Source organism: Bactrocera neohumeralis, chromosome 3 (genome assembly GCF_024586455.1).
Source record: "Bactrocera neohumeralis isolate Rockhampton chromosome 3, APGP_CSIRO_Bneo_wtdbg2-racon-allhic-juicebox.fasta_v2, whole genome shotgun sequence".
Classification (NCBI taxonomy): Eukaryota; Metazoa; Arthropoda; class Insecta; order Diptera; family Tephritidae; genus Bactrocera; species Bactrocera neohumeralis.
This window is the reverse complement of record NC_065920.1, coordinates 59,997,899-60,015,224: the sequence shown is the minus strand read 5'-3', so window position 1 is coordinate 60,015,224 and position 17,326 is coordinate 59,997,899. Positions and strand designations below refer to the sequence as shown.

General features: G+C 34.7%; 1 protein-coding gene across 1 annotated transcript in view; it reads right to left on the bottom strand.

The window, feature by feature from the left end:
• The window catches only part of LOC126753736 (uncharacterized), a 56,776-nt gene that overhangs the window by 22,912 nt on the left and 16,538 nt on the right, over positions 1–17,326 (bottom strand). Inside the window, exons 2-5 of the mRNA XM_050465407.1 lie at positions 14,976–15,075; positions 10,516–10,884; positions 10,218–10,445; positions 10,049–10,123 (exon numbers count right to left, since the gene is read on the bottom strand). Of these exons, the coding sequence (XP_050321364.1) occupies positions 10,049–10,123; positions 10,218–10,445; positions 10,516–10,884; positions 14,976–15,044 (741 nt within the window). The 5' untranslated portion in view covers positions 15,045–15,075. The remainder of the gene's footprint in view (positions 1–10,048; positions 10,124–10,217; positions 10,446–10,515; positions 10,885–14,975; positions 15,076–17,326) is intronic.

Genomic DNA, 17,326 nt, shown 5'->3' with positions numbered 1-17,326 from the left:
CCGGTTCCAGTAGAACTCCACATTAAAATGACAAAGAATCAGTTTTTCCCGCTTTCTGGTTTTAACCACAACCACCATGATACTCCCTGAGGGGCCAGTCCGTATGAGCAAGTTGGAGCGAACTCCAGGGGCTCCTGTTCCCCATGGTACCAGAATTAAGTATCCGATCAGACCTCGTAGCCGAAACTACTATCATTTGAGCTTCCAAACAGCTCTGAACTGGTGGCCAGGAAACGACCCCAATTGTTCGGCATTCCGACTAGTGGAAATCACACGGCTTACATTTAAACGTTCATCAGTCCATCTGATTCCCATTTGTTACGCGCCCAGTATAACCTATCCTAATTTGCAAGGAGTGATATAAGCTATAAAGAAGATTAGTCTTTATGGTAGAGTTTTCTATCTTGTGACCAGCCATAGTCGATAAGACTCGAGGCTGTTACATTTAAAAAGTATTTCCAACGATAGATAACTTGATATTAATATTGCTTGTGTGTGAGAATTACAGGGTTTATCGGAATTCCAATACAGAGCTAGCTCAAATAAGGTTCAAATATTTGCTAAAAAAGGACAAATGAAAAATGTTTAGAAAGTTTTTCGTGTGTTGTTTTTTGTATTTTTTCAAAAGAGTTGACTTCGGTCTCTAAAGCAAACCTATTTAAATAGCTACAAGCCTCTTTTGAAATCAAGCAAACTGAAGAACCGTTGAGCATTACTAGCTTCAAGATTCAGACTCAGGTAGACCTGTAGTTGTCGTTTATAGATTTCCTATGAACTCAAGTTGTGCTACGCAACTCAGTTGAATATATAATTACTTGTATTTAAGCTTTTTTTACACACTGTATGAAGTTGTATCGATATAAATCATATAGCCAAGTGCTTAAGCGCAAGTCAAATTGTGAACACATCATCATCTGAATACATATGTAAGTACATACATATGTATTCATTTAAAACGCTTTATATACGCTTTGAAATGCTCAACTGTAGCTTTTGCCGTTTTCGTGTTTAATTTGCGCTAGTTTCGAACACTTAACTTGCCTCCGTTTGTATTCAGATAACTGATGCGCCTACTTGAATATTCATTCAGCTGCTGCATATCAATATTTATAGATTTACCCGCAAACTACTATAATATACATATATGTATATGTTACATCACGTGTGCAACTGTTAGCAGTAATTTTAATTAGCAATTAGCAAGACAGTTAATTTCTTTTCATTTTAAATACTTAAATAAATACATACCGGTACGGGAAAGGCATAAACCGGTTTCCTAGATTATAGGTATTAAAACGAAGTGCTCTACGGGGGAGATGCTCTCGAAGTTTTAACCAGTTTAACCGATATATATATTTTATATTAAGCTATTAGAAATAAAAAATAATATTTCTCTTTCTTGTTTTTTAGGTTTCGACATTGTTCGATTCTGGGTTCAAAGTTGCCACTTTCCATGAGTTAAAGTTGAGCGTATTAAGTTGTATTGTGACTAACTCGATTACTGTTTTTTAAAAAAATTGCTCAGTCAAGTCAAGAAGTTCTTGCATGTATATGTAGACCCTCCTCCTTCTGTGGAAATCGCCCAAAATATGTTTAGTGAGGTACCATATCGTCATACGTCGGTTTTTTGATGACCCACAGTCCCACCGACGATAACGTAGGGGAAGTCCACGAACTCGTATTGGTGAGCTGTCAATTGAAGATTACTGAGAATGTAGTTAAATACAGAGTGAGTCATTTACTGCATGAAATATCCGATGATTTTCGCTTTTTCTCTTTGCTTCCAGCTGTCTAGAAAAAACGACAATCGTGGTTATAGCCGCGTTAACAACAGCGAGCCAGTCGTTTCTTTTTTTCGCTATTTGGCGTCATTCCCCTCTTGATCTCCCTAACGGAGGGGACGTGTTCCTCTTCCTCCGCTTCCACCAGCGGTTACCGAATCGAAAACCTTCAAAGCTGGAGTCTTCTCTTCCATCCAGACATAATTCTTTCTTAAAACCATTCCTTCGAACACTTCTAATTTTTGGTCTTTGTTCGTCGACAGAAGACTTTATTTTTCAATTGTCTACCCAGTCCAAAGCAGCACCTGATTAAGATGTTTATTCCAAGATAGATGAAACTATCTCGAACTTTAAAGTGCTTGATAACAGAAAATATTTCGTCTTGTCTTCGTTCACAACCTGGCCCATACGCTTTGCTTCCTTATCCCGTCTAGAGGAAGCAGAAATAACGGCGCGATGGTTGAATCCAATGATTTCAATATCATCGGAGTACGCCTTGTCGTCTTGTCTGAAACCTCGCTTGGTATGGAATGGGTCGGACAGGTCCATTCCGATCCTGTTGGCGCTTTTGATGTTGCTCAACGTTAGCTTACACAGCGGAAATACCTACATAGTTCAGAAATAGCGGCACGGAAGCAGTTCCTTTTCGTGCTGTCGAAGGTGGCTTTAAAATTGACGAAGAGATGATGTGTGTCGTTTTTCCTTTCACGTGTAAAATCAGTTTGCTGGCGGTGGGCTTCAGTGATTCACATACTACGTATTTGAATAGCTTGGCCGTTCTATTGTTCTTCAGGCGGGTAATTGGTCTTTGAACCTTATCATAGTCGGACAATGGAACATCTATTCCATTGTCATCGATTGAGATATCGGTTTCGCCATATCCAGATGTTTCACTTTCATTGCCGTTCAGTAGGCCGGAGAAGTGTTACCTCCATAACTTCAGGATGCTCTGAACATACGACACTAGATGATATCTTTGGGACAAGGGTATGCTCCGGTCTTGAAACCTTCCATTAATCGCCGCATCTTTTCGCAGAATTTTTGAGCATCATCCCTGTCGGCCTGATTTTCAAGCTCCTCATACTCACGCATTTCGGTCTCTTTCTCTTTTTTGTCTATATATGCGTCTCGCATCCCTCTTGAACTTTCGATAGGCTGTCCGTTTTCTTTCCACTACGGTGCGAAAGTCCTCATCGTACCAAATGTTTTTTCGACCTTTACGGAAACCAATGGTTTCCCTCTCACAGTTCCTTTATACCGAGTTTCTGATGAGTGTTCTCAGAGAGCAGGAGTGCAAGTCGAGTAGAAAACCATTTCGCTGTCGGTTGTGACAGTAGCTTCTCGACGTCGTTCCCTGAGTTTGCTGACGGGCGTGCTTTGCACCACAGAGACAGGTCGTATCTTTGCTACAATAATATAGTGGGCCGAATCGATATTAGGTCTTCGAAGCGCACGTACGTCAAGAACACTGGATACATGTCTTCCATCTATCACAACATGATCAATTTGGTTACGAACTTTTCGATCCGGAGACAGCCAAGTAGCTTTATGAATTTAAAGCGGCGCTCTAGCCTCTCATAAAATGCATCTTTCGTCGTATCGTCTTTCTCTTTCGTCGGGGTGTGGACGAGAATCAGTGGTATGTTGAAAAATTTTGCTCTGGTGATGTGGATTGTGGCTAGACTCTCATCCACCGGAGTGAATGCCAGGACTTGACGACTGAGTCTTTCTCCCAGCACAAATCTCACACCAAATTTGCGCGTCTTTATTTAGTCGCATTGAACGGCGGTGATGTCAGCCTTTACTTTTACGAGGTCATCAACCATCTGGGAATCGGCACCTTTCAAATTTAGCGCCGAACTGGGATTGACAGATAGTTTCTCGTAATATAGCTGTCTATAAACCCTCCCTTCAAGCTTAGACCCATCAATAAAGAAGCTCACTGCCAATAAATTATTTAACAAATAAATATTTAGCAGCGCCATTGCAATAGTTGCAATCTCTAAGGGACCTTCGGCTGTCTGTAATCTAATATAACGTTAATGGTTAAGGTGTTAGTAGAGCTAACTACGATTTATTGGGCCATTTATGCGTTGGGAAGAGATCTTAATATATAAATATGCTTTAACAAGTCAGTCTCTTTCAACAATTTGTACATCTTTAGAACGTTTGTGATGTTAGCCTCTCTCAAAAGGTCGAAGGGATCCGTTGTACTCAGGATCTCTTTTCGGGTTGAGTCGATAATTGGACAATGTAGTAAATGCCGAATTGATGCCGGCTCTTCACAAAATGGACACTTACTGGGTGGGGTACGTTGTAGAAGATGTGCGTGCGTGATAATTGTGTGCCCCAGGCGTAGGCGAATAAATGGCTTAATTGTTGAGAGAGCTATGTCGGCAGCGATAATTCCTTTCTTTCTGCTAGGATTGATAGCGGAGTAGTGATGAGCATAGGTGTTCCAATCGCTAATTTGAGTCTGGCGTCTTTCGTTTGCGACTTCAGTCAAAATGTCTTTTTTAGATATATAGTTAAACATTATGGATGGTGTTTTTGCAACGTTTTTGCAGCGGCGTCAGCGTTTTCGTTGCCAATGATTCCTGTGTGGCCTGGTATCCACATTAGTTTGATTTTTCGAGGTGTGGCTATTAAAGTGTTGCGTATCGCGACTACCTCATTTTGACCATTGAAGGGGCATTCGATGGCGTCAAGGCATGAGTTACTGTCGGTGCAAATAATGAACTTGCCTCGGTGAAGCTTAGCATATGTGATGGCTTCGAGAACAGCGGAGACTTCAGCGGTAAACACGGAGCAAATTGGGTGGAGTAGGCCGTGCCGAATAATTTCTCCATTTTCTTTTGTTACTGCAAATGATGTGTTGTCGCGGGATTTAGAGCCATCCGTAAATAAGAAGTTCCATCCATTTTGGCTGTAAAAGTGCTTTACTTTCGCATAAATTGCTCTGTATTTCTCTTGTGGTGTATTTGTTTTTGGAAATTGGAGCGTTTTAATTGTGTGAGGAATGTTGTTAATCAACCACTGTGGGCGGATAGTGGATACTCTAGGCTTTGAAGTATGCGGTATCTGAAGGTGTTTAAGGAATTTCAGTGGTCGACTGATTGCTGGCAAGAATCTTGGCTCCCGTTTTCTTGACATCGCGTTTTTTACGTCTCTTTTTAAAAGATTGTTTGGAGTAAATAGCAGTTTAGGGAGTAAACGACGGCAGCTATCGATTGTTCTTTCAGCGATTGTAGGCAAGCCAGTTTCTGCAAAGAGGTTTTTAGGGGTGTCGTAGGGAATGCTCTTATGCTTCTCCGTATTGCTACGTGATAAGGCGTGGATATTTTGTTGATTGCAGATGCTGGACAGTTTCCATAGAGTGGTAGTGCGTATTCAACCTTGGAGAGTATTAAGGCTCTGGTAGCGTTGACAAGAGTGGCCGGGTGAATATGGCTTTTCTTAGATGTTAGATATTTTATTATATTTAATCTTGTCACAAGACAGTCTCTAACATATTTACAATGTGATTTAAAGCTATATTTAGAATCTATTATTAATCCTAAAACTTTAAGTTCATTAACAATGCTAATATTAAGGTTAGTACAGAAGTTAGTTAGATTAGAGCAGTTCACTTTTTTGCAAACGTGTAAAATTTTTGTTTTTTCTATTGATATTGTGGTACCAGCAGTCAGGGACCATGAAGTTAACTCTGCTAGGACATTTTCGAAAATTTGAGTGACTTGAGCTAGATTGTTACACTTTGTGTAGAAGACTACATCATCGGCGTAGAGCTGACATTGGATGCCGCGGATATTTGTTGTTCGGAGAACTATTTCATCAAACGCGATTATGAAAAGAAATGCAGATAAGGGTGAACCTTGCGGGGTGCCATTATCCAAAGGAACACTGTTGGACAGAAATCCGTTTATTTTGACTCTACACTTTCTATGCTGGAGAAAATTTTTAACAAATTTTTTAATTTTTTGGCCCACTTTCCAAGCGTCAAGTTGTTTCAAAACTATGTGTATGCCGATTCTATCGAATGCTTTTTGAAAGTCTATCGCTAATAAAGACACGTGGTTTTTGGAGGATAAAGCGTTTGAAATAAAGTAGTCTAGATGTAGGAGTGCATCCATGGTGCCAAATCCCTTTCTGTATGCAACTTGATTAGGGCTTATAAGGTTTTTCACTTCAGCATACCACGCTAAGCGATTGACAATAATTTTTTCTAATAATTTTCCAAGACATGATAGGAGCGAAATTGGTCTATAACTGTTTAGATCTGAAGGGGGTTTGTTGGGTTTTAGTATTGGAACAATACATGCAGTTTTCCAAAATTGTGGGTAGGGGCCACTATCAAAAATGCAATTGTAAAGCTTGAGTAGTCTACTCCTGACTGAGTTTGGCAGGTTTTGAATTATGGGATATGTAATCTTGTCCAGGCCTGGTGAACTTCCTTTGACTGAGGAGAGGGCAAATTCGAGTTCTGATGCGAGGATTTTGGACTCAAGTTGCTTGGCTGCGATTGATAAAGGGTAAGAGATTGGTGGTTCTTGGTTTAGTCGTCTTGCTTTTAAGTTGCGGAAAGTGTTTGAAAAGGATGTATCGGAGGAGGAAAGGGAGAACTGAGAAGCAAAATTGTTGGCAATAGCTTGTGGGTCAGAGAGTGGTCCATTAGCGGAATTAATGTACGTAAAGGACATTTGTCTTGGGGAGCGAGTAAGTATTCGTATGTCATTCCATATTTTTTTAGGTTTTGTTGATGGGTTTATGCTGGAGGTGAGTTCTTCAAATGCTTTGCGCTTTGCTAATTTGGCGTTTCGCTTAAATTGTGCGTTTGCTTTTTTGTATCTCAATAGATTTTCTATTGAGCGAACGGTTTTGTATTGGTGCCACAAGTTCTGCTTGGAAACTTGGAGTGTGGATAGTTCGGAGCTCCACCAAGGAACGGTTTTATTGGATCTATTTGGTTTAGTTTGTGGTATGGTGAGGTGAGCTGCTGATCGTATAACTCTTAAGATTTTAGCTGCTTCTTGGTTTATGTTATTAGCAATTGGAGAGGCTGCACTGATTTCTTCGCACATTTGACCGAATTTCTTCCAGTCGGCTTGGTTAGTTTTAAATCTGGGTGTGAATTTTACCAAGGATTGGTTGCAGACTGAGGTTATTTGGGTAAGGATAGGGAAGTGGTCGCTTCCATGCAATGAGTCAAGGACTTTCCACTGGCAATTTGAGGCTAGAGTTGCGGAACAAAGTGTAATGTCAACTGTAGAAAAGGTGTGGTGAGTCGAAAAGTGGGTGGGAGCACCATTATTTAGTGATATAAAATTGGATGAGATTAACGCGTCTTCAATTTTTTGTCCTCTGGAGTTTGTGTAATCAGATCCCCAGATAGTACTCCAGGCGTTGAAGTCGCCTCCAATGATGCATTGCGTACTGAATTGGTTTAGAAGTAGTGAAATATCAGATGTAGAAAAAGTATCTTTGGGAGGAATGTATATGCAAACAGCCACTATCTTGGTTGTTGTATTGATGTCGATCGCTAGTGCTGAGAAACTTGTTTGAATAGGTGATAGCTTGTGTTGAATATTCCTTTTGACTAATATTGCAATTCCTTGCTTTTTACTAGTGATCTGAGGTAGATTGTAGAAATGCCCTATGTAATTTTTGGGAGTGTAGGCAGTTTGGTTTTGGGGTAAGTGAGTTTCGGTTAAAAGAATGATGGATGGGGAATAGTATTTAATCAGAATTTCAAGTTCGTGATAGTTATTGAGGTAACCATTCATATTCCATTGCAAAATTGATAACATGATGAATAGCAAATGATATGGAGGTAAAACGAAAAGTGATGGGAGAACGAATATATGCATACACACACGCATGTAACTGCTTTTGACACTCTGCGAGCAGAGCGCCGGTAGCCACATGCAGTGAGAGATGCATTACATTTCGAAGTCACTGTTATGATCAGCAACGCTCTTTGGCTCAGCTTGTACTGAGTCGGAGAGCATTAGACCACCACAGTCGTTATTTCTGGGCGAGGGGAAGATATAATTGTTACTTGAGGTGGGGTTGATTGTTGAAGAATTGGTGAGAGAGAAGGGTATGGTCGAAGTAGAATTAAAAGGTGAATTGGTGATTGAAGTTTTGTTGTTTGTTGGCGTGGTCGTGCTAGAAGCCCATGAATGGGCGATAGATTTGTTGGAGTTTGGTAAGCTAGTGTTAGTTGAAGTATTATTTGAAGAGGTGGAAATTTTTTTTGAAGCTTGAGGTGAATTTTTTGTTTTGTCGTTTTCGGAAGGTTTTGATGTTGTGGAGGCTGAAGTGGGAATGTTTGGAGTGGTTATTTGTGCAGGTAGAGAAATTATTGTTGAAAAGGGTGTAAAAGAAGAGGTGGAGGAGTGCTGAGATCTGTATTTAATTGCTGCTTCACGCATGCTGCATTTGTCGATGGTTTTTATTTTTAAAATTTCTTTAGCCTGTATAAACTTGGGACAAGTGTTTGCGGAGGAAGGGTGTTCGCCTGAGCAATTCACACACATGGTTCTTGAGCATTCGCTATCATTGTGAGGGGGGAGACTGCAGTTGACGCATGTAGGAAGGCCTTTGCATTTTTTTATTGTGTGTCCGAGCTTTTGACAGGTTTTGCAGCGCATCGGATTGGGATAGTAGGGACGGACTGAAATTTTTCGCCAGGCTACATCAATTTCCTCAGGTAGCTTGTAGGCATCAAAAGTGAGGAGCATTGCACCTGTTGGGACTATGACACCTTCAAGCTTCTTCTGGAATTTATACACTGCGCTTACTCCATAATCTTCAAGGCCTTCAATAATTTCTTTTTCAGGCAAATGGTTAAGAAATGGCGCGAAAATCGTGCCTTTTTTACGGAGTTAAGGTGTTCATGGTAATTGGCTGAAATTTTGCAGATGTTCGAAAGTGTTATCGTGTTTGTGAATTTTTCAGCAGTTTTTTTATTTTTCACTAGTAAGAGAAGACTTCCGTCGCGCAATTCTGAAATGGATTTAACATCTTTGCTAATGCCTAAAATGGCTTTATGCACCGCAAAGCATGAAAAACGTGACAGTGGTTTATTGTCTTCTAATGATTTAAGAACTATGTATTTTGGGTCGTCGTTTTTAGAGATGTTAATGGGGGAGCTCAGGGAAAGTCTCTTGAGATTTGTTGGCTTTTTTTCGTTTTGTATGAGGACTAGAGGAAAGTAGGGCGAACCTATTTTCCCCTGGATTGTAGGCCCCAGGGGGCATTATGAACACACCTTACTCAACCACTTATAACTATTTATGCACTTTTTTTTTTTTTTTTTAAGATATCAATTGATACGCAGAGAGCGTCACAGAGTAACGAAACGGTATACCGAAAACAGACAAACAAGCGAATACTGATAACACACGAAAAGAGTGAACGTCCGCACGCGTCAGAGGTTAGTCGTTACCGTCTGCCCTCGAAAATTTTCATTTTGCGAACGAAGTCGTATCCCACCTGACTGAGTCTTGCGAGAGCCCTGTGCAGCCTTGCTGCCTCTGGTGTCGAGAAGACGAACTCACAGTAATTCCCAAAATATTTCTGTTTCGCAGACCTAATCTTCTTATTATAAGAAATTAGGTTGCATCTGTACTCCTCCCAGTTCCCAGTACGTTTGACCTTGTTAAAGAGCCTACATATCTTTGACCTGAGTGCTGATAGTCTTCTTGACCACCGAGGGCAGTTGCATCCTTTGGTGATCAGCTTTAGGGTTCAGCTGCAGTGATATGCGCCGTTGCGCCTCTGTCTAGCTTCCCTTCCCCATTAACATTTAACTCTAACATATCTCGATTTGTGTCCCAATTGGAAATTTTAGGAATACCTTTAGTCGAGAGTTGCTCGAATCTCATGATCCTGCAATCCGACATTCAAGGTTCTGATAACACCCTCCACTGTGAGATCAGTCCTGCCATGAGTTCGTTACTCAGGGTGATGTCCAGCACTTATCTCCATGCCTCCGGGATTTTCAATCTTCTAGTAAATAAAACCATCCAAGTTTTTTTTTGTGTAATTTTGAGACCTTTTTTAAAAGAATACCAAATACATTTCTTTAGCCAAGAACTTAAAGCAAAGCAAAATGCAAGTTTACTTAAATACATAAGCGCTATATAGTATATGCGTATATGAAATGGTTAATTTATAAACGAAATTATTTTAGGTAAGACATCACTATTTTAACACGTAGTGTAGTGGATTAACACTACCCAGCTGTCGATTTGACGAATTCATCCCATGATACCGGTTATGCCATTACGGATTTTTATCTCACGTGCGATATAGCAGGCGAACAAGACGCCGAAGAACTGCAATATAAAATGGAAACAATGAAATAAACATATTTTTTGGGTTATAAGTTTTAATTATTCTATTATTATCATGTGCCAAGCAACAACTAACCTGAATGATGGCCAACACAATGCCACAGGCGCCCAAACTGACGGCATGTGCTTCTATGAAATTCGAAAATGTCGTCAAGCAACCATCCTCATGACGCTTGGTGCTTTCCGTGCTGTTAGAACAACTGTATTCGCCAACAACGCCAACGGGAATGTCACAGCATGAAAGCGGCAATTTGCCATCGAATTGCGTCCAGTCCTTGTAGCTCTCCACACCACAGCAATCGAACTGAAATTATCATACATAAATTGCATTTTTAATTGCTTAATTTGTGCAGTAAAGTAGAGAAAATATTTACATTATTTTGCACATAATCCCAAATAATTGTGTAAGGATCATTCTCATTTTTTGTATTATATTCTTTAAGTGCACCATCTAGACTATTTCTGATTAGGTCTGACGCATCGGAACGCAAGACATAACCACTAATGCCGGCTGCCAATTCCAGTATGAAGATGAAGCCGAGCAAAATGGCGAATATCAGCGTTAGGAGATAGTTCTCTTTGAGTGCGCCCCAACAGCCGAAGAATGAAATGAATATGACGAAGACACCAATGACGATCAGGAAAGTCGGTATTGAGAAGAAATTATCGGCAAGCACTGTTGCATAACCATGGAAAACGGCTGCTACACCAATACCGACAGCAATCAATATGATGCCAGTGATCTGAAAAGAAGTTGAGTGAAAGCGTTTATAATATGCGTATGTTAGGGTGGGAAATTTTTTTTTTTTATTTTCCATACAAATAACATGTAAATAATACAGGAAAAAGTAGCAGAGGGAAAATACTTATAATAGACACATGTGTTAAGGTGGGACAAAAAAAAATTTTATTTTCCTTATAAAAAATAGGAATAGGAAAGTAAAAATTTTAAAAGTGGAAAAAAAAATTTGAATACTTGTAAATATATTTAAAACTAAAATTTTTTTATTTTTTTAATTTTCTAAAAAATATTTTTGAAATATATTTGAGTCATAAAATACATTTTCTTTATTTTTTTAAAATGGAAAACATTTTTTGAATACTTGTAAATATTTTTAAAATTAATTAAAAAAATTTGTTTTTTTTAAATTTTTTTAAAAATATTTTTGGAATATATTTGAAGCATAAACATAATAAAGTTACTTTATATTCTATTAGAATATGCCAAATTTAACTCAAATATGTGACAATGTCGTACTACGTTCTATCCATTATTATTAGATTTGCTTAAAAACAAGTTGGCAATCATGGAATAAAATATTTTCATATTACGAATAGGTAAAAACGTATTTAAAATCAGAAAATTTGTTTCAAAATACTGTTATTTTGTTATTTTAGAATATTTTATATAATATATTTAGTTGGCAACACTACATGATGCCATATTTTTTACACATACTTACTAAGGCTCCTTTTACTTTGAAATAAGAAATTTTGATACTACAATCGAAAAAAATCGTAAAATTAAAATAAAATTATTTTTGTGGTGGCAGCTCTATGCTTTGAAATAGTTTTGACACACATTTATTTTAAATTTTAAATTCTTATATTTATTAGTTAATCGAATTCATGGAAATTCAATTTAAACTTAACTGACTTATAAGTTAAAAGCGTTTTGACACAAAGTTATTTTTTGTATTTATTAGTCAATAGAATTCATAAAATGTATATTAATCTATTTTTATTTGGCAACCCGATACAATAAATTTCATACATTTTTGCTGTGGCAACCCTACATGTTAAAATAGTTTCATACGTATACTATATTGCTTAAGAATTCTGATATTTATCAATCGAAATAATTTTTAAATTAAAATAATAATTTTTTTGGTGGCAACCCTACGCATTTAAAGTTTTAGCACATATTTATTTTAATGCAATTAGAAATTTTGCTATTTATCAGTCGAGAGGACACATAAAATTTACATATAATTTATTTTGGTTGGCAACCCTACTTGATAAAATATATTTTTTACACATTCTTTTATAGTTAAGTTAGAAATGTAGATTTATAACAACCGAACTAATTTATAATATTTTAATTCAATAATTTGTTTGTGATGGCAACCCTACACATTAAATATATATATTTACATGTATTAATTTTAATGTACTTACGAGAACGTACTCGTAGAAGTCCTAATATTTGTCAATTTATTTTTTTTAATTTATTTATTTTTTCTTGGCAACTCTACTTGATGACATATATTTTTTAAATGTTCTTTTATAGTTATGTTAGAAAATACGATTTATACCAATCGAACTAATTCTTAATATTTTAAGTCAAATAATTTTTTTGTGGTATGGCAACTCTACTTGATATTTATTTTTATACACTCTTTTTGTAATTTACTTAGAAACTCAGATATTTATCAATCAAAACCAGTCATGAAATTCAAATTTAAAATAAAAATGTGGTGGTAAACTTATGCGTTGAAATGGTTTCCACATGTACATATGTATGTACATTTATGTTATAAAGCACTTAAAAATTATAATATTTATTAAGCGTAAGGACACATAAAATTTAAATATAAATAATTGTTACGTAATATTATTTTGTGTAAAAAAATTGTGGTGACAATCCTACGTCATAAAATCATATAAATAACTTTTTTTACAATTCACATAAAGTTTAGTAATTCTGGTATTTATTAATTGAAAGAATTTGTAAAATTTAAATAAAACTTTTCTTTTTGAGCTGGCAACTCTAAGTGTTTCACACAATTTTTGTAAGAATTTAGAAATTCCGATATTTAAAAAAATCATAACATTTAATTTTAAAATTAATTTTATTAAATTTAGTTTTTTTTTTGTGGTAGCAACTCTAGAGTATTTTCAAATTCATATTCATCGTGAAACTGCGCAAAAATCTACTAACATTTTATATAACAAAATTTTTCATATTTGAAAATAAAAGTCGGCGTTCATTATTAAAAATATCACAGTTAGCTTGCTAAAAAAACAAACAAATAATCCTCTACCAATAATATTTACTGCTTGTAGTTTAGCTGGCAACATTTTATCTCGTATTCAATAATGCTGACTTTACCTTTTTTATTCCTGATAGGAGTCAATGTGATAAGCTATCAAGTGAACATATATTCATATATATAACGATAAACTGATTAATTCTTGGAACCATTAGGTCGTATATGTTACTTCACACCTGCTTGCAAGCATAAACACCATTTTGTGGACTTTGCCCGAAAAACATGTTGGGCACATATGCAACAACATAATTTGATTTGTGCTTTTTTTCAATGACGAAATATGCTTTGAGGGCCAAGTCGTATGAGTCATTAAGCTTTAATAGTTACTCTATAAGAATCTTGTTTGAAAAATTACTAAACCGTTATAAAGATTAACGGAAAGAGCCTTCAACCAATAAAACACGTAGGGGATATACACCTGCCAGTTTGGGCAGTAGGGCATGGCGTATGAGTAATATGAATGATTATTACAGGCGACTCATATTTTTGGAGAATAAAATCAATAATAAAATAAAATTAAACAATAAAATTAGATTAAACTAAAAAATGAAATAAAAAACCACATTATAATTAAATTAAATAGAATAAAATGAAAAGAAATAAAATAAAATAAAGTAAAATTAAAATAAAAATAATAAAATTAAATTAAATTGAATTAAATTAAATTAAATTAAAATATATTAAATTAAATTAAATTAAATTAAATTAAATCAAATTAAATTAAAATAAATTAAATTAAAACATATTGAATTAAATTAAAATAAATTAAATTAAAAAAAAAATAAAAAATAAAATTTAAATTAAATAAATTAATAAAATTTAAAATAATTAAATAAAATAAAATAAAATTAAATTGAATTAAATTAAATTAAATTAAATTAAATTAAATTAAATTAAATTAAATTAAATTAAATCAAATTAAATTAAAATAAATTACATTAAAACATATTGAATTAAATTAAAGTAAATTAAAAAAAAAAAAAAAATAAAAAATAAAATTTAATTGAATCGAACCAAGTCAAATTTAATAAATCAAAATTTCAAATTTTCTTTTAATAATAATAAGTCAATTAAGAAAAAAAAAATTGTGAAAAGAGGAGTTCTTATTTTTGACAATAAAATATTATTATTTTAAAAATAATAAATTTTATTCACTCATTTATTGAAAAATTTAGAATATATAAATGTTGTTAAAATAAAATAAAATTGAATTAAATAGAATAAAATAAAATAAAATGAAATAAATTAATAAAAAAGTTGAAATAAAATTAAATTTCATTAGATTAAATTAAATTAAATTAAATAAAAAAAAAATAAAATTTAAATTAATCGAACAAGTTCAACAAAAGTCAAATTTAATAAATCAAAATTTAAAAATTTCTTTTAATAATAATAAGTCAATTAAGAAAAAAATTAACCAAATTAAGTTTACAAGAGTGTTGACGATTAATAATATTATAATTATTTTTTTTCTAGTTTTTTCTCTGAAAAATGATTTTCAATAGAATTTAAACACAAAAAATTTCAAAGCTCTTCATATATTCCTATAAACAAGAGTAGAAATTTGGATCTCTTTAACAATATTTTTTTTTTGTTTGTTTTTTTTACTTTAAACGACATTTTATGAGCCAGATGTTTGTAATACAAATAATAAATAGTTAATTATTGCGCACGAACAGTATTAACCAAACCAATTAATGCGCAGTTAAATTTCATCAGTTGGAAAAAAAAACAAAAATTAAAAATTTTTTTTTTTATTATAATTTTTTTTTCAAACTTACCAAGAATATCAAATTGAATCCAAAGAGCACATACTTGATAGTATTCGCGCTACCCGTCAGTAATGACATTTTGATGTGTTATATCGCAACTTTTCTTTAACTAAAATATATTAAAATAAAGTTTTTTTTTTATAAATTTGCAATTATTATTATTTGTTATTTATTTCGTCACTTTCGTGCTGACGCGTGTGCTAAATTTCGTTTATTCAACTTGCACCGACTTATTATCAAATACTAACAATACAACGTTTCGCTGAAGTTCATTTAAGTCGAATTTCGCTTATCAATCTATATACAAACAATTTTTTATAATCTTCAAACAAAGCAAAAGTAATTTATTTGCCATAAATACTTATCGTTGTTCGATGGTAAGAATACATTTTATAAACGCTCAATATCTGCAATCAATAATGATAGCTACTATCCTGCACCACTGTGCTCGTGCGCTTACTCTTACACTCGCTCACTGCGCGCTCACTCTTTCACTGCAGCGCTCTCACTCCTACTTTCACACGTGTGATTTTGGTTTATGGACAAAATGAAGTGAGTTTTGAAACCATCCACAGGTATTATTACTATCTGTGGTATCATTTAACGGTTTATTGCCATGGTTGCAATTGTTTTGGCATTTTTTTAGTGCTATTCATATGGTCAAGGATTTGTAGACTGATTATCAGTTTGTCGATTAGATAGTATGGTGTCATAAAACTGCATTCTGCAAATATTGCATGTAAATAATAAAAAATATATATTTATGAAGACTTCGCAGAACTTAAAATTGTGGTAAAACGCCACACGGTCCTAGCTAAAAAACTATAGCCATTGTAAACCATTAGATAGTATTGATCATTACTAAAATTGTTGTGAAATACCAACAGGCTTAAGTAAAAATTCCGAATTGGTTATTATTACCTCTTAATTAGAAGAAACATGTTTTCAATTGAAAAGCCACCGGCCTGACACATAGATGGCGTCACCAGAACTTAATCCATAGTTAGTCCTAATGCTGTAGGCATCTGGGATCCCCTTGGTATCATATATTGGAGGAGGTATCGATAGTCAGGCCGCAGAGTCTCTTAAAATTCCCGTCAAGCGCAGGCATCCTAAAGCATGACTACTTCTGTTGGATCTAGAAACTGAACACCATATGGTATCGCAAAGGTACAAAACAGGTCTATGCGTGACTTATTGCCAATTTGACAGCTCACTTTGAGTGAAGCAACTTTTGTTATTGTGAAAAAAATTTATAAAAAGGAATTTCTCGTGTTGAAAAAATACTGCTTTTGACGGGAAAAATACAGTTGGAGCTAAAACTTGGCTTGACGACGATTTTCTGGACACTGATCCAGGAAAATCAACCATCATGAATTGCTATGCTATATAGAGGTGGTGGAATGAGTAGTGGACACCCAAAAGAGGTTATTGCCGACGAAAACAGCATAAAAGTCCAAAATAATTTTGGAAGGTGTTCGAGATAGCATGCACACTAAGGATATCAACTGGCAAGGGGTTTTATCAACGGCTTTCCTTCCAAAATATTTTTTATATCGATATTACTTCGTGAATTCTACTGACTTTGAATTAAAATCTTTGATTAAGGGGGGTTTTGACAGGCATTTTGTTAGAGGTGAAAATTTCGATTAGCCCTGCGTTTATTACCTTTTTTGCTTTTTGAATTTGAAACATTTTTAAGCAACAACATCTTTATCACCGCCAAACATCTTTTTTCGAAGATCCTCCTGCAGATCGACTGCATTAAATTCCATCGATTTCTATTATATTTTTTTAGAATTTATTAAATAAAAATGCCTCTTAAAAAATCCACAAAAAAGTTTGTTTTACCAGACTTTCAATTGTATATAACCTCTTAACGTTATTAAGTAGCTTAAAACTAAGATTTCTGAAAATCATCTGTCATACATCTATTCATTTCTCTTCGTCTTTTCTTCCCTCTAATTCTCTCTCAAAGAAATTTACTTGACTCTCTTGCAGTGATTTTCGAAATCTCAGCTGACACTCATATTATCATTAAGCTCAACTGAAGCCAAATTTTCGCTAATGCGGATATTTCTAATAACATGTAATATTTTGATAAAATAATCTGTAAATTGATTTCTCTGTTAATAATATATTGTATTATTAGCCTACCAATAGTCTACACTGCAATCAGAAAATTGTCACCTTTCAACTATGGCAGAAGCCCACTTTCATTGTAAGAAAAGTTTGTTCCAGTTTTGAAGTTTAAGTAAACGTAAGAGCTAATGCTATAAGTCTACATTAAGGTCTGTCTAGGAGAGATTAACCATATTCAATACATACTGTCCTTTTTGAAGCCATAAAATATAGCATAT